This window comes from Lynx rufus, unplaced genomic scaffold (genome assembly GCF_022079265.1).
Source record: "Lynx rufus isolate CCGP_SWC_20201006 ecotype Redwood Valley unplaced genomic scaffold, mLynRuf1.p SCAF_21, whole genome shotgun sequence".
Classification (NCBI taxonomy): domain Eukaryota; kingdom Metazoa; phylum Chordata; class Mammalia; order Carnivora; family Felidae; genus Lynx; species Lynx rufus.
The window spans coordinates 21,825,048-21,844,448 of record NW_025814836.1 but is presented as its reverse complement, the minus strand read 5'-3'; the positions used below and the strand labels follow the sequence as shown (position 1 = coordinate 21,844,448).

The following is a 19,401-nucleotide window of genomic DNA, read 5'->3' as shown; positions in this document are numbered from 1 at the left end:
TAGCCTGCAGCATCTATAAGGGCATTAGTGGGGGCTTCTGAGCTCTTTTTACTATTTGCAAAAACCTAAGAAAGTTATGTGAGGGGGGTTAGGGGTGCGTGGTGGGCACCTGTTCTCGGGGAAGGTGCTGGCTGGCCCTGTTCAGGGGCAGCACTGATGGGCAGTGCCCAAGAATGGGGACACAGCTGCTTGCTCCCTAATAGGCTTTGGGCCCAGGCATGAGAATGAGGAAAAGGAGCACAGAGGTGAGAAAGCGGGGGACTGTCCCTGCCTCCAATGAGTCAGGTTGTCAGGTCTTTTCCTGGGAGAAGCTGCGAGCTGGGGTGGGGCTGGGGCTGGGGGCAGCGGCTGCGGTCTGGAATGTCCAAAGGGGTGATGGGTACAGATGGGAGAAGAGCTGTCATCCACATGCCTGGGTAACTTGGGAAGCTCTGACTGGGACCAAAATCAGCACCCTCTACAAAGCAGAGAAAGACTCCCGGTCCCTTCCCGCTATCCTCCAGGGCCCTCCAGAACCAGCCCACGGAGACTGCCTGGATGGGGCTGGGGACAGGCAGCGGGGAAGCCGAGAGAGGGTGGGGGGGGGCAGCCAGCTCTCCTGGGAACTACGTTTCTGTTCGGCCCACTCTGGAGCAGCCTGGGGTGTCCTCGGTGAGGGGGGCCGGGCTGGGCTGGTGCAGTGGACCTTGGGACGTTGACGGGCTGGTCCGAGCACTGAGCGGTGGGGCATCCTGGCTGGGAGGGGCGGTCCCAGGGGAGAGGCAGAGACAAGCATTCTCGGGCCCAGGAGCGGTGCCAAACATTTGGCAGGTGCCTGGGGCCCCTGAGGCCCTTTCCCAAGTGGACAGTGAGGGGCCTGCAGGCCCTTTCCCTCCTTCCCATTCTCCCTGTGCATGGCAGAGGGGTTGAGTATGGGCTGCAGCTGGGCTAGAGCCCTGCCCCAGAGGAGGCCCGTGTGATCCCGAGTGTCAGTGGGGAGAAGGGCACCGGCAGGGGCTTTGGGGACGGGGGTGGAGCCTCACCTTCCATGTCTTCAGCGAAGCAGTACACATCATAGGTCTCATTGGTGTCTCGGATGCCGTATGTCCTCACGCCCGGAAACTCATCCTTGTCCCCGTAACAGCCTTCCCTCGGAGTGTGGATGGGGTACCTGCCAGGAACCCAGAGTGGGGGCGTGACATTCAGGAAACAGAAGGGGCCTGTGGCCTGTGCCCTTGTACCCTCCCTCCGACGTGGGAGGAAACAGTGGCTCACTGATGTGTTTGCCAGCATCTGCCCTGGGTATGTGGACCACTTGTTTTTACAGTTTTTCCCAAGCTTTACTGAGATGCGTGTTTTCACAGTTTGTGGTGACTACAGGCAGCCCCCTTTACCGATTCTTTATCAGTACTGAACATATTGTATCAGGGGCCTGCAAACCTCTTCTGTAGAAAGGCTAGATGGTAAATATTTTAGGGCTTGCAGCCTCTGGGGTCTCAACTTGACCACTCAACCCTGCCACTGTGGTGTGAAACCACCACAGGGTTCCCACACAACTTTATGCACAGAAACGAGGTTGGTTGGATTCGGCCCACGGGCTGTCTCTTGCTGACCCCTGCTTTGTATCATCTGGGTCTCACGTCAACCTAATGAGGCAAGTGCTATAAAGACTCCATTTTAGCCTGGAAGAAACTGGGGCCCAGAGACATTAAGCAATTTGTCCAACGTCACACAGCGGCTAAGTGTCAGAGCTGTGGTCTGAGCCCAGCTGTTTGTGAGCTGGGGATGGGCTCTTGGACTACGTGAGGCTGCTGTCTCGTCTTGTTTTCCTTTTAGTGGGTGTTGTGTCCTAAAATCTCAAAGATTGCAAAGATATTTTCCTTTGTTTTCCTCTGGAGGCTTTGCGGTTCTGGTTTCTCTGTTGAGAGCTCGGATCCATTGTGAATGGATGTCTCCTCTCGCCTGAACAGGCTCGCTCTCACAGACTGAGATCCCTTGAGGGCAGAGCTCTGTCTGTCCTGCTGGGCTACCCATCCCTCAGCAGCTGTACTTGTAGGGGGGAAAATGTGCCAAAAAGCTTAATTTATATATGTCTTGCATTATTAAAAACAACAAAAAAAGTAAAGCAGCTAAAAAAAATACACGAAACACCCAAGTTAAAAATTTTTCTAAATATTTATTTATTTTTGAGACAGAGAGAGACAGAGCATGGGCAGGGGAGGGGCAGAGAGAGAGGGAGACACGGAATCCGAAACAGGCTCCAGGCTCTGAGCCGTCAGCACAGAGCCCGACGTGGGGCTCGAACTCACGGACCGCGAGATCATGACCCGAGCCAGAGTCGGGTGCTTAACAAACTGAGCCACCCAGGCGCCCCTGAAACACCAAAGTTTAAAGGATCAGTGAAGACATCATGCTAAAGGGGAATGTGGGCAGAAAGGAGAATGATGTGTAATTTGCACGGAGAAAATGATCGTGTAGGGCAAAGCTGCTAGGATTTGGACCGGTCGTGGTGCCATGGGATTTCCACAAGCAGAACCCCCAGACACCCCAGGACATGTCCTGGCTCCCTGCGAGCTCCCACATGAGCATGTCTGAGGCGGATTGCCCTGGGCACATTTACCGTCTTGCAAATTACACTGTATATTCAAATGAGTACAATAAACCCCCCCCCCCTTTTTTTTTTTTTAAAAAAGTAAGGCACACAGGGGCGCCTGGGTGGCTCAGTCGGTTGAGTGTCCAACTTCGGCTCAGGTCATGATCTCACAGTTTGTGGGTTCGAGCCCCGCGTCAGGCTCTGTGCTGACGGCCCAGAACTTGGAGCCTGCTTCGGATTCTGTCTCCCTCCCTCTCTCTGCCCCTCCCTCACTTGCGTGCACGCTCTCTCTCTCCCTCTCAAAAATAAATAACATTAAAAGCATTTTAAAAGTAAGGCACATAAAGGCTTTCTGTGCAAGTTCTGTATTATTTTAGAATTCCTATCGGCTAATAAAAGTATTTCCACGGTAGCACTGGAGCTATCCAGAAAAGCACCTGATGAGCTTTCTGTAAACAAAATACCTGAGACCTTATTCTATCTTACCGCACAGGATAAACGAACAGCCCCAAATCCGCCTGCTTCTGCGTAACGACAGACGTATTGTCACAGTCGGCCAAGGCACTAACTCCAGCCCCCGCCGAGGCCGGCCACGGTGTCGGGCTCGCACCAGCTCCGTGCCGGTCGGTGTTCGGGACCATCGCCCACCCCACCCTGCGGGTGGCCCCGGGGGCTCACCTGACAGTCTGGTCGGCCAGCCAGCCGGCGTCGCACTGGTGGAAGCCGTCCTCGTAGGCAGCCTGCAGCTGTTCGGGTGTGGCGATGATGGCACTGTTCTGCAGGCAGGCCCGCTGTGCCCTGTCAAAGTCCAGCGTGTAGCGTGTGGAGATAGCTCTGTAATGGAACACGATGCCTGCAAGACACGCGTGGGCGGGACAGCAAGTCAGGCACGGCCTCCGGCCATCGAAGACCTCAAAGAGTTGTGGCTGTGGTCCCTAAGGGGCCCGAGGGACATCTGCCCCGGGCCTCTAGCTGATGCCTAGACCTCCTCTCCACATTCCCATGTCAAACACCTTGAAGAGTTGTGGCCGTGGTCCCTAAGGGGCCCGAGGGACATCTGCCCCGGGCCTCTAGCTGATGCCTAGACCTCCTCTCCACATTCCCATGTCAAACACCTTGAAGAGTTGTGGCCGTGGTCCCTAAGGGGCCCGAGGGACATCTGCCCCGGGCCTCTAGCTGATGCCTAGACCTCCTCTCCACATTCGCACGTGGCCCTCTTGCCTTTGCTGAAACACCTCTGGTAACAGGACCTCACTACCTCACAAGGTATCTTTTTTGAGTCTCTATAGTTCTGATAATCAGGAAGTTCTTTGAATTCAACTAAAATCTGCCTCCTTTTAATTTTTTCTTGGAACCCCATCTTTTCTCTGGGGAGAGGGACACTTAGAGCCCCATGTATCCTCAGCCCAGGGGCATCCTAGTGTGAGCCCTGTTCTCAAGCCAACCGAAAGGCCACAACCATTCCCTGTGGGCCATCGAGAGAAGGGAACCAGAGACTTCATCTTTTTCTTTGGCTTCTGGAACAGAATGGGGCTGGGGGAGGGGCTGGGGGAGGGAAAAGACACTTGGGTGAAGAGTCACTTCCAGGGAAACTTCAGGCAGGTCACTTAACCTCAGTTTACTAGTCTGTAAGATGGGGAGGAGCACAAGGTCCACTGAATCCTGGGATTGCTGTGCAACACAAACTTTCATTTACAGGTGACTATGGCTAGGACGTGTTTAATTCCCTCCAAGTCCAGAGAGAATGACAGTCCCAGCTCCGTGTTACAGGGGCAGCAGCTGAAGCTAACTGACTTGACTGAGGGAGGTGCAAGCTGGGGGTGGGGGGCAGCTGGGATCTGAAAACCAGCCTGTCTGGGTCCACTGCTGTGAGGATACTGTTCTGGCTCTTTCCCCAGGCGAAGCAGCATCCCCGTGGGAGGTCCTCACCTTTCACCACGACCTCCAGGGTAGCCTCGCTGTCCTCAATGCCGTGCATGACCTCACAGCGGTACATCCCAGAGTCATTGGAACGCAGGTTCTGGATTTCCAAGGTGGCGTCGCTGGGGATGGCCGGATAGTTGGGCAGCGAGACCTTGTCTTGGTAGGCACTGTTAACCCGCACCTGCCCTTCCGTGGCCACTAGCAACACTACCTCCTTCTCCTTGGAAATGCGGCTCCACTTGATTCTCGGGGAGAGGGGGGCGGTGGAGGGGGCGGTGGTCACGGGGTGCGTGGGGTCAATGAAGTAGCAGGGGATGGTGAGGGAGCTCCCCAGGAGGACCCGCAGGGGGGACGGTTCGGGGATGCTGACGCTCAGCGAGTTGTCAGGGTCTGTGGGGGAGAGACAGAGCTGTTAGTGCCGAGAGAGGACCGCCCAGCCTCCCTGTCATTTTGGAAATGACAAAAGCCCGTGAGCGTGTCCGTATCTATGGTGGGGGCCGCTCCTGTGCCATCGGGAATTCCCGGAAAGTGTTGTTACACCTTTTCCAGAGCAGCGTTCCTCAAGCCCCCTGGTCTCTGTGCCACGAGACAGGAACTGTGGAGCTGGGAAAGGGCTGCAGCGGAGGGCAAGGAAAGCTCCAGAGCTGACAGCCTCCTCTCTGTTCCTCAAACTGGGGTACCCCGGGGGATGCCAAGCCATAAGACAAACAGGATCATCTTCCTGGAGTGACAGCTTGACTCAAAGATTTTTGGGGAAAAAAATCATGTTGGGGCAGGAAAAATTATTATGAGGAAGAAAACAAAAATCCACACAATGTTTAAAGCTCCGATGCGAAACTTCAAAGGCGTGTCCCAGCTGAGGGGGTCCACTTTGGACTCTGTCCCGACTTTGCTGAGGGATAAGGCATTCTCTTCTGCTGTTGGGGAACGGAGGGGGGTGGGGTCTTACATTTACATATGTCTGCAAAGAATCAGACCGGGGTGGGGGGGGTGGGTGGGGGGGGATGATCAGCTCCACAAAAACTCATGGAGAGTGTTAGTAGGGACCAAAATCCTGTCAGAAATAAAAGATCCTCCTGGGACGGGAAAGAAACAGCTTTTGCAAAAATAGCACCTTTCATGGCATGCCATACACTTATGGCCCCCCCCCTTTTTTTTCCAGGAGAGCCTACAGGTTGAAAATAAAAATGCTCCAGATATTTGTGGGTGGTAGACACACAACAGGGCAAGTAAGGGGGTGCCAGGAATGTTTGGGGTCCAGACCCAACCTTCTGATGTCCTGGGCAGCCACCACCAGGTCCTTCCACAAAAATCTCCCTCTGAGGGCTCAGCCCATGCCCCGTAACACAGCATGGTTTTAGCGCTGGCGGTTCTCTGGGGAGAGCTAAGAGTGACAGCAGTGTCCAACCCTGCAGTTTTTAAAGCTCTCAACCAATCCTAGGAACCGGTTTGCCTGTGTGGACAAACCACCCAGGTTACGGCCCGGGGCCGGGTATCTGTGGCTCCCAGAGAAGGAGTACAGATGGAGACCCATAGAGCCTGCGTATAAATATTTAAAAGTTATAAATCAAGGCCACAGATTGTTAAATAAAATATGTTCTATCTTGCTATTGGACAATGATACCTTTCAAAAGGAGAAGCCAGACTCACATTTAGAATTCTTGGATTCCTTGGAGTTTTGGATTGGGTGGCCACGCAGGAGGCCGGCTTCTCTGCCACGTCTCTGCCCCGTGAGGGCTCGGTGCTTACCCCAGCCCTCACGCCCCAGCTCCGTCCACACCCCATACAAACGGCCACCCCTTGACTCCTCCCACGGGCCTTGGGTAGCTCACACCAGGGGAATGGTCCCCCGTCTAGGAGGATGGGCCCAGAGGAGACACCTATGTGTCTCTGGAAGTGGCTTGGGTCCACTTGGGCAGGGAATTAGGGGCATCCTAGGTACCCAGTGTGGTCTAAAGGGGGAGCATAGATCTGTGTGGACATGTCTCATTGGCCCTACAGATTCCTCATCCTTTAAGGAGCACTGGGGCTGGAGGAGGGCCAGAGGAAGGCCTCTACAGTGCATGGCCCAGAGCAGGGGCCTCTCTGGCCTGGGTCTAAGGGAGATACAGCCCACTTTGGGGCAAACCCGTCCTGGGGTCAGTGGATAGTTTGTTCATTTGGTTTAGGGCCTGATGACCAGAAACCCACCTAGTGCCTGCCACATGTAAGAGACCATGGGGGGGTCTTCCCTGAGGATGGCTTGCCTTGATAGACAAAGACCTGTGTGATTTGTTGGTGGCTTCTTTCTGACCCCTTCTCAAAGCAAGTTTCTCTTCTTTGATATCCCAGTTGATCCTCCCTTGCTGGCATTTCCTCTTTTGGCTTATCTATATCCTGCCTCTACCCCAAGCTCAGTGTGTGGCAATTTGGGGTGAGGTCCACAGAGGGGAGACTGGGAAGATGGGCACCTGCCAGGAGCTCTCCCCCTCATGCTCTCTGTCCATCCTAGAGGGCAGCCGGGAGAAGCAGTACCCAAGCAAGGGCTCCTGGACGCACGCGTGTCGCCCTCGTCCCTTGTGGTTAGCCTTGCCTTCGTTCGATAGGAAAGAGCCAGGGCCAGGAAAAGGCCAGGAAAAGGCCAGGAAAGGGGAAATCACAACCCTGGGAGTAGCAGCACTAAGTTCGGGACCCAGTACCCAGAATCCAGTCTTCAGTGCCTGCTGGACACATGAGACACGCACGGGAGTGTCCTCACCTGAAGCTTCTATTGCGCTGGCTGCTGTAATGACCCTCAGAGTCACAAACGCCAAGAGTAAAGTGGTCATAGTTCACCTGGAAGAAGGGAGGCAGAGGAGTTAGGTTCAGCCACAGTGCGGTTGAGGGTCACGTGGGCATAGGACGCAAGGTGATAAATTGCACGTGCAGGGATCTGAAATCGCATCAAGATAAAGAGGCTACATGTGGTTGGAGGGATGCCTTCTGCAAGAATCCTCTCTTCACAAAGCCTTCACAGGTTTCTCGGTTTCATTGCACGTGGCAGGCTGGAAACCTCCTGTCCTTTCTAGGCAACTTCCCATCTTCTAATCTGCAAAGGCTGATCTGGAAGGATCCCTGTGATGGTTGATTTTATATCAGCTTGACTGGGCCCTGGGGTCCTCAGGTATGTGTTCAAATGTTATTCTGGGTGTGTCTGTGAGGGTGTTCTTGGGCGAGATGAGCATTTAAGTTGGTAGACTAAAGCAGATTGGCCTGTTAATATGGGTGGGCCTCATCCAATCAGTTGATGGTACGAATAAAACAAAAAAGGCTGAACCTCCCCCAGGAGAGAGAGAGAATTCCTCTTCCCTGATGACCTTCAAACCGCCTTCAGACTTGAACCCAGACAGTGGCTCTTCCTGGGTCTCGAGTCTTCAGAGTCAGGCTACAACGACACCCTGGTTCTCTTGGGCCCCCAGCTTGCCTGATACCTCTGTAATCATGTGAGCCAAGTCCTTCTAGTAAATCTCTTATTCTATGTATGCATACCTCCAGTTGCCTCTTCCTCTCTGGAGATCCCTGTCAGAATCCCTGAGAAATGAAATGAGTTAGCCAACCTCCCTGATGAAATCCAGACCTGTCACCAACTTCAAATTCAAGAACCTTGTGTGTTTAGGATGAAGAATGCTCCAAACTTTCGTGCACAATTCAGGGGCCTGCTTCAAGCCAGGGGAAGGATGCCCACCCAGAGAGCTCTTGAGGAGGCTCAGGGATGGGCAGGTTAATGATGTAGGAGGGCAATCAGAGTCCGGGACCGCCGGAGCCCTCCTGCTGGCCTCAACAATGACTTCATGTGCATCAGAAAAACCTTCCTTTTCTGCTGGAGAACTGTCACGCCAAGTATACAGATATGTGACAATCACATCATAAAGGCATTCCCTGCACAATTGGGCTCTTGACTCCAAGTGGACCGTGCACAGACCCTCAAAAGACCCCATGAAATTTCTAAGAGGTCAGCCAGAGCAGTGGTTGTCAGCCTTGGCTGTGCACTGAAATCACCTGGGCGTCAGCCTGGTCTTCAGGCATTCAGAAGCTCCCAGATGCTTCTAATATGCGGCCTAGATGAGCACCGTTGGTTAGAGGGTGTGCAGTCACGCTGCGGAGGCCTGTGACTGGCACTCCCTGACACGTGCCCGACGATGTCCCTTGAGCTCTCCTGCAGGAGGGTCCTGTGCTGGGGTCCATCCTGCCCTCCTCTCCGGTGTGGGAGCATTCAATTTTGGTTTGAGAAGTGTCTGCATCACAGATGCTCCTTGGGGAGGAGAGAGGCAGCCCTGGAGGGGGAGGGGGTGGAGGATCTGGAACTAAAGACATGAATGGAGCTTCCGGGGGGCTTTGGGAAGCTGGGGTGACGCCCCCGGGTTCTCTGCTGGGTCAGAGTCTGATGGCCCAGCAGGTGTCGCTGTTGGCTCAGTCACCATCAGCGGTGGGGGGGGGGGGGCTCCTGGGCTGCCATCCCAGGAATGCCTGGGGGGTGGGGCAGGGGACAGGACTCTGAGGAACTCTTTTGGGTGACCTGGCTTGTTGTTTTGAGTGACCTTTCTTTCTATCACAATCTGTCATTCATGCCACATACGTTGGTCACCTGAGGGATGGAAGGGCTGTCTGTGTGGCCCTGCTGGGGGGGACAGAGACGAATGCGTGAGGCACGTTTCCTTCACACCATAGGAAGTCTGGAAAATGCCAGAGACCTACCAAGCAGCCCCTTGCTTCTCTCCTCAGGGACTTTCCTCCGATGTTGCCTTCCAAAAACGATCTCTGGGGTTCCAGGTGCTGGGACCGTGAGGGGCCACTGAGTTGTGGGCACTCCTGTTCAGGCCCGGTATGACACCCCCGGCCCCACTGAGGCTAAAAGGGTAAGGTGTCCCCTCCGGTCTGGGGAGGGGGCTAGACTTGTGGGCTCCTCTCTCCCACAGCCTCAGGGATACTGTGTCCAGACACAGGGCCCGCCTGTTCTTCCCTCAGAACACCCTCCACTGGGAAATTTTGTGTATGTTTTCGGAGGTGTGTTTCTTCCCAAACTCTGTGAACAAGACTGATATTGTCTGGGATGCAGTGCTTCTCTGTGGGGCTTGGGCCCGCTCTGTGTTTCTCCTTGGCCTCGACCAGGAATGAAAAGGGTGGAGGCTTGGGGTAGGGTGGACTGGGCAGAGAAACTAATTTTATTTCTTCTTCTTCTTCTTCTTTTTTTTTTAAAGACAAACTTTGGGCTAGAAACATCGCAATAAATATGCTCTTGTGTGTGTGGGTGTTTTCTCAGCTGTAAAGAAAATAGGGAGAAATTCCATTCTGTCTGGGTTCCAAGTGTCTCCAGGACTCACTGAGTCTTTTATGGGAGGAGGTGGGCACTGCCAGACGGTCAACAGGGAGGCCTTTCTCCATGGGAAGCAAAGCCAGGTGGAGGTGAGGGGGAATGTGTGGCCGGGGCAGAGCAAGGGGACAGGGGCGTCAGAAAGGAAGGGGAAAGAGGAGTTTGGGGGAGCAGGAAGTGGGTGCTGGGTGAAGGCCGGGGTGCGAGGGGTTCCGTGTGTGGTTGGGTTGGTCGTCAAGGAGCTGGCTTCCTCGAGAGAGAAGTGCTGGGAGACCCGACGGGGGAAAGCAAGCTTAGCGGGGCTTTTAAACTGAGCTGAGGGTGCGTGTGCGTGTGCGTGTAGATAGGGAAACCCTCCGCCTCCTCGTCAGCTAGCCTCTGTCACGTGGTCGGGTGCCAACCTGGCCGTGGCCGTGGCCTTAGCCTTTACTCCACCCGATTAAGACACTGGGTGGGCAGCTTACCCGCTTGCCTTGAATCTCTCTGTTCCCGCACCGTGCAGTGGAGACCCCCGGACCTGAGGCACACCCTGCTCCCCCCCCAGGCCGGAGGTATCCAGTCCTGGTCCTGGCGTGGCCACCTCCTACTTTAATAACACAGGACCCACCCCCATGGCCGTTTCAAGACTGAGAGAGATAATGTGACAGTCAGGTTCCCTTTTGAGGGTGGGGGCCGTGTCTCCAGCTCGGAACTCAGTAGGCATCCGTCAGCACCACTGCCCCCCACGTCCCCGGTGGCAGGACTGGGTGAGCCTCTCCAGATGTGTGGGCTGGAAGAGCACCCAGCGGCTGGGGCTTCACAGCCGTGACCTCCCTGCCAGGGATCCTGTCCACGTGCATCTGAGGCACGTGGTCTGCAGTCTCTAACTGAATAGGAGGTGCCCATTCACAAGGTGGCTCATGCCACGGCTGGGCAGCTGGGATGGTGTTCAACATCTTCCAAGCTGGGGTCTGAATGACCCACCCCCATTATACTTTCGACCCACGAGCTCTACTCTCAGGGACCGCAATAAAAATGTCCACTCCTCTTGCAAGGGACTCATGCCAGATCTTCAGGGGTCCTGTCGTCTCCCACAGAGCTGCCCAGTTCCTTCAACTCTTCCTCATGTACCTTCCAGATCTCACCCTTCTTCCTGGAGCCACAGACATTAGTGCATGTCAAGTTCAACTCCTTCATTTTACAGGTGAAGAAACGGAGGTCCAAAGAAGTTAAGGGATTTGCTCAAGGCCACATAGTAAGTTGAAGACGGAACCAGGACCAGAACTAGGGGCGTGGTCATCATCATCCCATGTTGTAAGCTCTACTAGGCAGTGGCCACATCTGTCTTGTGCCTCCCTGTCTCCCCAGCCCCTGGCAGAGCACCCAGCCCAGAGAGAGGTCAATCAGAAAATATCTGCTGAATGAATGAATGAATAAATGGAGGCCTAAGCACCCTAGGCCTCTGAAGGAGGAGAAGGGGTGCTGGAGGCTAAGCATCTATGAGGTGCATGGCTTTTGGGGGTAGACCACTCCCATTTTGCATTCAGCACATCTCAGCTAGAGAGATACATACTGCTCGCTTGTGATGTACATGGCTGTGTTGATTCATGCCAGCGTCCCAATAATGGCATGTGACCTTGGGAAGGTCACAGCCCATGTGCAGCCCAGGGGTGTGACAAATAGGGTCTTCCCTTCCCAGGGCCCCAGGGAGAACTACTGGGATGCCACAGCCAGCCTGCATTGGCTGGCCAGAGACAATTTTGGATATCTCTTCCCAACTCCGTTTTCAACGACATCACATTGGTAGCCAGAAATTGGTCATGATGGGAACATTTCTGGCATGGAAATGAGGGAACACTACAAACGGGGACTTCTGTCTTGCTATCCCTTTTTGGGAGTGGGCTTATCAGCACACTACTGGAAGTAACTAATACTAAATAAAGAACAAGGCTGGTTCTCCTCTCACAACTGGGCTACAGCCAGGTTAGCACTTTGTTTTTTCTCCTATAGATGCTAGCTTTGCCTCATCATGCAGATCATGACCTCCTTAAGGATTAAAGACCAGTTTTAAGTTAAAAAAAAAAAAAAAGAATTCCCTCCGTGTTAACTCACACAGCGCTGGGAACAACAAAGATGATTTTCGATACTACTTATTGATGAACCAGTGGACATTGGAATTTGGTAGACTGATTGACCAGTAAGATTTGTCAGTAACTAAGCAGCTCTATGTCCGTGACTTAAGTCCTGAGGAAAGGATTGAAAAGGACCAAGGTCACCCATTCCTCCAGCCACTGGCCTCCATCATATCACTTATTTGCAGGCTAATCTCACAACCATGTCTCTTGTTGTTCATGGACAAGCCCCTTCCTACATCTGTGCATAACAGTATTGACATATGCACATAACACTGGGATTTCAAACCCAGCATAGAGAAAGGGGCAGGAGTCCCACACCAAGGACACATCTAGCCAGAGTGACCCCGAACACACCTCCTAATTTTCCATATACTCTAACCAGACATGGTGGGAAGGTATGGAAAGGGGGAGCCAGGAAGCTGATTACGGTCCTAGCTCTGTCCTAACCCACGGGGGAACCCATGGAAGCCCTCAGTTTTCCCATCTGTAAACTGGAATCACAACGCAAGCTTCACCCCCATGAGAATTGTGAAGGTATTTTTTGTGCATGTGAATATTCTTTTTGTATTTCCTCCTCTTTCTCCTCTCTCCCTCTTCCTCCCATTCCTTAGTCTCTCTCTACCTGTGTCTTTTTCCATATCTTTGATTTCCTTTTTCCGATTTTGTTATTTGCTCTGCTGTCACTGACGCATCTTAAATTCTTGACAACCATTCATGCAGGGTCGAGTCTGGGGGGCGGAGTGAGTTCCCAAGTGAGAGCCCTAACCCACTCTTGGACCATCCATCCGCAGGGAGGAGTCCTGAAGGTGTCCCCAGTCCTGGCTCTCCCTGTGCCCCCAGAAACCCCAGGAGGACTGGCTCCTGCAGCCCAACATGGCGGCTCCTCCCCAAAGCCTGTCAGGGAAGATGCTCGAGGAAGAAGGATGGCCGCTACACAAATCCACTTCTGCTTGCAGAACTGCAGGTGGTCCTTGCTAACTTCCTTCCAGGAATTTTCAGGTGGGTTTTTAAAAAGCTCTAATCAGAGGGCGCCTGGGTGGCTCAGTTGGTTAGGTGACTGGCTTTGGCTCAGGTCATGATCTCACGGTTTGCGAGTTCAAGCCCCGCATCGGGCTGTATGCTGACAGCTCAGAGCTTGGAGCCTTGCTTCAGATTCCGTGTCTCTCTACTCGAGCTCTGTCTCTCAATAATAAATAAACGTTAAAAAAAAGTTCAATGTTTTTTTTTGTTTTCTAAAGTTTTTTTTTTTAATATTTATTTATTATTGAGAGACAGAGAGACAGAAAATAAGCAGGGGAGGGGCAGAGAAAGAGGGAGACGCAGAATCCGAAGCAGGCTCCAGGCTCTGAGAGTCAGCACAGAGCCCGACATGGGGCTCAAACTCACAAACTGCAAGATCATGACCTGAGCCAAAGTCGGACGCTTAACTGACTGAGCCACCCAGGTGCCCCGACGTTAAAAATTGTTTTAATAAAAATTCGAAAGTAAAAAGCTCTAACCGAGCCATTCCTGATTAAACGGGTCTTGTCTCAGCCAGTGTACCTGCAAAAACATGAACATCACTTGGTGTAGCTGGATTCCCATCAGCCAACTCAGGAGGAAAGCCAGTAGAGCCCTCCCTTGAGCTGGGTCTTCTGGGCCTTTCTTACTGTCCCACTCTGCCATGGAGGACCCTGGCCTCTGGCAGCTGGAAGAGCTGGCCAACTCCTTGCTGCTTCCTGTGCTGCTGATCCCACAGGGGCAGGGACAGGGGAGCTAAGGGAAGGAAGCCCTTTCTGAACGTCAGCTTCAGAAATTAGCCCAAGGAGCTGTTTCTGCCAATGCCGATCGGTGGCCAACCTCACCGTCCTGACCAGGGGCCTAGCAGGATGCTGGTTCCACAATAAAAACAAATCTGCCCTCACTTTGCTGAAGGCATATGTGGTCTTGTAGGTGAAGGTCCTGCCTGTGGAGGGGGGTGGTGAGCACAACATGGAACAGAAAGGAGGAGACCCTGGTCAGGGCACGGAGCACATGTAAGACTTTAGAAGACATCGATTTCTTTCCTCTCTGGCCTGTCTTGATTTCCTTCACCCACTGATAAACGTCCTTGGTAGTAATCACTGTTTGGCTTGGATCTGTCGTGACAAGAGATACGCTGTTCCTTATCTGCTCTCTGGGGTCTACTTTGAACACAGGCTCTTTGCAATATCCTAAAATGGCCTCTTCTCACATTTCTCAAATATGGGAAACCTATGGTATGGTATGGGAGAAGGTGGATACCTTAAGAATGCAACCTGAATTCACACCCTTGACCTATAACTTGCTATTTGGGTGAACTTGGGCAAGTGTCTTGTTATCTCTGGCCAGAAAGTCTATGGGTGAGGCCTCTGGAAATGGCTAACTTCCAGTCAGGCGGAGAGGCAGCGAATGACGTTCTAAACTTCCTCTTGTTCCTTCCAAATCACAAAACAGAAGTTTCTATGTCCCCCAGGGAGTCAGATCCTCTTGTGTGAGGTGGCAGGAATGGGGAGGGAGGGAGCCTGTATCACGTTGGAAGCTTAGGTCAGAAGGGATGGCTAAGGCAAAGGGAAGCTTGGCCTATGTACTTCCTGGCAAAGCAGGATGAATGTCGTTGGAGTGAAAGCCAGCCCTCCGCCACGGCCTACAAGGCGTTACACGATCTGCCTCTGCTCCTGCTCATGCCACATCTCAGAGTTCTATTTCCAGCCATATTCTAGCCGTTCCTTTTTTTTTTTTTTTTTTCCTAAGTTTTATTTATTTAAGTAATCTCTACACCCCATTTGGGGCTCGAACTCATGACCCTGAGAGCAAGAGTTACAAGCTCTTCTGACTGAGCCAGCCAGGCGCCCCTCTAGCTGTTCCTTAAACACAAAGACTTGCTTCCTTGTAAGGGCTTTTGTAACTGCCCTTCCTTTTTTCTGGCACACACTTCTGGATCTTTCCCTACCTGGCCACTTTTCAGCATTCCAGGCTCAGTCCCAATGTCCCTTCCCTGAGCGCCCTGTTCTCTCACCACCACCCAGAGCCTCCCTGATGTTGTTTATCGATATTATTATTATTGGAAATTAATGTCCTTTCTTGCTTATTCCCTGTTTCCCCTACTGGAATATACACTCCGTGAGGGCAGGGACTTTTGTCTGGTTTGCTCACTGCTATATTTCCGGTGCCTAGAATAATGCCTGGCACGGTAGTAGGTAAACAAGAAATAGTCACTGAATAAATGAACGGATGGCTGTTAATGAATGGGCAATGCCCCTTCCGGATTAAGGTTGGGAGTGGAAGGCGTGGAAAGCTTAAGACTGATCGTAACTGTTGAATGTCACCTGATTGTAGAGCATTCCCGCCTCCTCAGTCCTGGAGACTGTCAGAAGCCCTAGGAGAAAGGGCAGCTGTGAGCAGGGGCTGTCAGGGGAGTCTGGAGCATTCCCGTAGCCCGTGGCAACATCCGTACATGGCCCATGGAAACATCTGTTCATGCTCCTCTCCTGCTAGGAGGGGACCAAGAGTGGGGCAGGATGGCCAGGCAGGGAGTGGTGAGCGACTCCAGAGACAGCATCCAGGAACAAAACAGAACACGACAAAGGCTGTACTTCCAAGGCGCTGGGAGGGAGGCTGAGTCCAGGAGCTGAGAAGAAAGGCTGGCCATGGGTGGTGCTTCCTAAGGGTTGGGTGCCTGTGGCCACCCCGGCCCTGAAGCATATGCCTGGACAAGGGTGGGGGCACTTGAAGGCAGAATTCAGCTCAACACCACCAACCTTTCTCCGTTACGCCCCCCTCTCCCCACTCTCCATTGCAAATTCCCAGTAAAACCAGTTTAAAGTGGAGGGGTACATGGCATGCTTATTGGTTCCTCTTCACTCACCCAGGGGCATTTAGTTTTGCCCTGTTCTCTCTGTGGAAAAAAACCTAGGGTTTGGGCCCCGCCCCTTCCTGTTCTCAGCCTCCCCTTCCAGCCGGGCACTTAGAGGTTTTCTCTGCATTAATTTCAGACATTGTGTAAATATCGAACCTGGGATTTTGGAAAGGAGTGTCCTTCAGCCCAAACTTTCCATCAAGCACAAGCACCCTTTTTGGGGCAGGGATCCCGGGCCAAGAGCTGACTTCCCTCCGCGTGGTGCTGACCGCCAACCTGGCAGGACAGAGAGCTCCTTCCTGATGGGGTTTGGGAAAGGGGCTAGGGGACCCAGTGTGACTCCTCAGTGGCCTCCCTGGCTGAGAATGGAGCCCAAGTTTCAAAAATGATCTTCGGTAGAGGTTTCTGGAAGCTGAGAGTCCTGTTGGAAATGTCTGCTTGTCAGAAAGGGCCATCAGGTGTTTGGGGTTAGAGTCGAGTCCCTGGGCAGGCAGAGGGCCAGATGCCTGGCAAGTGGCAGGCAGGAAACGGGGAGCAGCTGACCCAACCCCTTAAACTTGTGGGGCAGATGATCAGGTTCTATGAGTTTCGTTCCTAGGGTCTAGTCAAGGGTAAGAAGGAAAATGGATTCCTGGAGTCAAACCTCATTCTTTTGATTCTACTTTGCATGCCTCGGTTCCAGGACTGGGAAAGACTCCTGGAGAACAGCCATTAACTCCTTTTGGGTCATGCTCCTCTTTGAGACACAATGGGAGCTGTGGACCCAGCTTTCAGGAGGGGACCTTTAAGTTTTCTTGGGGGCCTTAGGGCACACTGGATAGTCTATGCTAACAATGTGACCTATGCGTCTTGGGTCATACGGTATCAACTTGACCTCTGGAGGTGCTGGAGACGAAGGTCAACCATTTGGGCAGTCAGCCACGTGACCACTCCCTCCCCCCTTCCCCCCCTCTAAAAACTCCGGACACCGAGGCTCGGTGAGCTTCCCTGGTTGGCAGTGCTCCGTGTTGTGTCACCCTGTGTGCTGTCCACACGACTCCCCTGGGCGAACACAGCTGGTCACCCTGGGATGCTTTCCTACGGGCCTCTTTGCTTTGCTCATTGATCTGTATTCTTCTGCCAGAAAACACCAAAACCATGAGTAGAACAGCTCTGCTAACTTCTGAGCATCCTTCTAAAGAACTTACTGAATGAGAACGTGGTCTTGGAGACCTCCTGAAACTGCTCCTTCAGGTTAGCCCGTCCTGCCCAGCGTGGTTCAGGGTTGGCTGATGGGACAGTGGACAAGACACCTTCAGCCCATGGCCATCCGTCACCCACACTGCTGTCCCTTCTTGGGGCATGTGCTCTGAAGAGCTGAGGATTCTTTTTTAGCTCTCCTGTGGAAGGTATAATTGCCTCTCATCTGGAAAAGCTCCAAGCATTTCTTGCCTTACGTCCCTCCCTCCTTTCCTCTGTCAAACTCCCACCACAGGGAAACCTCTGTAGTAGGTGCTGAGGGGGATCTAAGGAGGGACCCGTGTGAATCCACGAGAGATAAGATGGCTGGTGTGGGACGGGAGATACGATGTATGAATAAGCCTTACAATGACAGGAAGGGCTGCTCTCAATGAGAAAGTTCCAGAGCTAAGAAAATGCAGAAATCCCTCCTGTTTGGAGGGCCTGGAGGGGCTTTGAAGAAGAGGTGACATTTGAGCTGAGCCTTGACAGACAAGACCCTATGGTAGAGGGAAAGGGCATTCTAGGAGGGAGAAAGGCATGGACAAAGGCATGGAGAAAGGAGTAGATCCAAGTGGTATAGGATCGAATAAAGTCAGAAGCAAGGCTGGGCCAGATTCTGAAGAACCTTCATAATTAGGCTAGTGAACCTGGCTTCATTTTGTAGGTGATGGGGAGGCTCTCGGGGGGTTCAGGAAAGACCCGATCTGAGGTGCGTCAGAAGGAAACTGAAGCTTCTGCTCCAGCTGTTGGCTGGCTACGCCTCTGTGAAGTCTCCCTGGTGCCCCATCATGACCAAGTTCACCCTCCTCCGTGGGAGCAGGATCACACACGGCTTGCAGCATTTGTCTGCCTCTGTGAGGACACCGCACCCACCAGGGCGCGGACCAGGCTCATTCTTCCTTGGGTCTCCTCCCTCGTGCCTGAGCGCCCACCACCACCATTTCCCCTAAATATTGCCACGTACTGAAAGTTGACCCCAAGCCAGCATGATGCCCAACAGCAGTCTGAACAAACGCATCATCTCCTTCAATGCTCACGATTGGCCTGGGAGGGCACACTGCTGCTAGCGTCATTTTACAATGGAGGGGACAGAGGCTCAGGGCAAGTCAGTAACTTATCTCAAATCTCATAGCCAGGGAGTGGCAGGGGGCCAGGACTCAAGCCCAAGCGGGTCTAACGCCTCACCAGGGCTCTGCTTCCCACACAGATGCTGGCGACGGGGGCAGGTGTCGAGGATGGAGCCTGTCAGTTTATTCTCATCATCCGAACGAAGCCTTTGACAATCTACGGAACCAGCCTGAAAGCATGGATTCCATCAGCGGACATTTGCCACGTGCCTGCTGCAAGAGTCCTCCCACGGGTCGGGTTAAGCTTCAGAGTTTGACTCAGAGCACCTTGGGGCTGCAGAGTAAGGCTGAAAACCCCAAAGAGCTTGCTCTCTGAGCCCCTCACAGACCCCCTCTGACTCTCAATTTGTTCCAGAATAGCTGGCGACGAGCTGTGAAGCAACTGACATAGGATGTGACACCTGGCCTTCTTTCCTCCCCTTCCAGCTGCCTCCGGCGTGTCCCTAGTCCTCGGCCAGCCTTTTCTGGCTGTGTGACTCTGCCCTGCAAGGCTGTCAGGATTACAGTGCCCGACAGGATGCCAGCGCAGCCGCCTTCCAGAAAACGCCTTCTAGGGACTCACTCTGTCTGCTGCCTCCCGGCTCCTCCCGCCAGTGTTCCTTCAGCCACGTGGGCCTCACAAGAAAGCCACCTTTCCTTTTGTGTTGTTGTTGCTGCTGTTTTAAATTCTTTTAAAGGGAATTGTGGTGAAATACGCAAGCCACAAGATTCACCATCTTAACTATTCTGCGCGTATTTTACGGTGCTGTGACGCGAGGTACACTCACATTGTCACATTATCGTGCGACCCTCACCACCGTCTGCCAAACCGAAACTCTGTCCCCATTGGACAGTAACTCCTGTTTCCCCCTCCCCCAGTCCCCGGCAACCACCATTCTACTTTCTGTCCCTATGAATTTGATGACTGTCTGTCCTTTTGACGAGGAAAATCAATATCCCTATCTAACGTACTATCTAGAGATTTCATGCGCTAGTCCAATTGGATAGATTCCATTTTTTTTTTTCCTGGAGTGCTTTATATATTCAAGGAGAACTTCGTGCACTCAGGGCCCTGCCAGGTACCACACTGCCTTCAGCATTTAGGGGGGCCTGCTTTGTCACGGGGGTGGGCTCCAAAGCCACAGGAGGTGGAAACCAGGTATGATCAACATTTCCCTTGAAAATTTCTTCAGAGGGCACCATGTTGGGGCCCCCTTCTGGGCTGGGTTTATTTATTTATTTATTTATTTATTTATTTATTTATTTTTTAATGTTTATTT

The 19,401-nt window shown here is 52.9% G+C and overlaps 1 protein-coding gene across 1 annotated transcript in view; it reads right to left on the bottom strand.

Annotated features, from left to right (window-relative positions):
• The window catches only part of ACAN (aggrecan), a 39,189-nt gene extending 31,887 nt beyond the window's left edge, over positions 1 to 7,302 (bottom strand). Inside the window, exons 1-4 of the mRNA XM_047086814.1 lie at positions 7,233 to 7,302; positions 4,502 to 4,885; positions 3,251 to 3,425; positions 1,023 to 1,150 (exon numbers count right to left, since the gene is read on the bottom strand). Coding sequence (XP_046942770.1) covers positions 1,023 to 1,150; positions 3,251 to 3,425; positions 4,502 to 4,885; positions 7,233 to 7,302 — 757 coding nt within the window. The remainder of the gene's footprint in view (positions 1 to 1,022; positions 1,151 to 3,250; positions 3,426 to 4,501; positions 4,886 to 7,232) is intronic.
• Between the last annotated feature and the right edge of the window lie 12,099 nt (positions 7,303 to 19,401).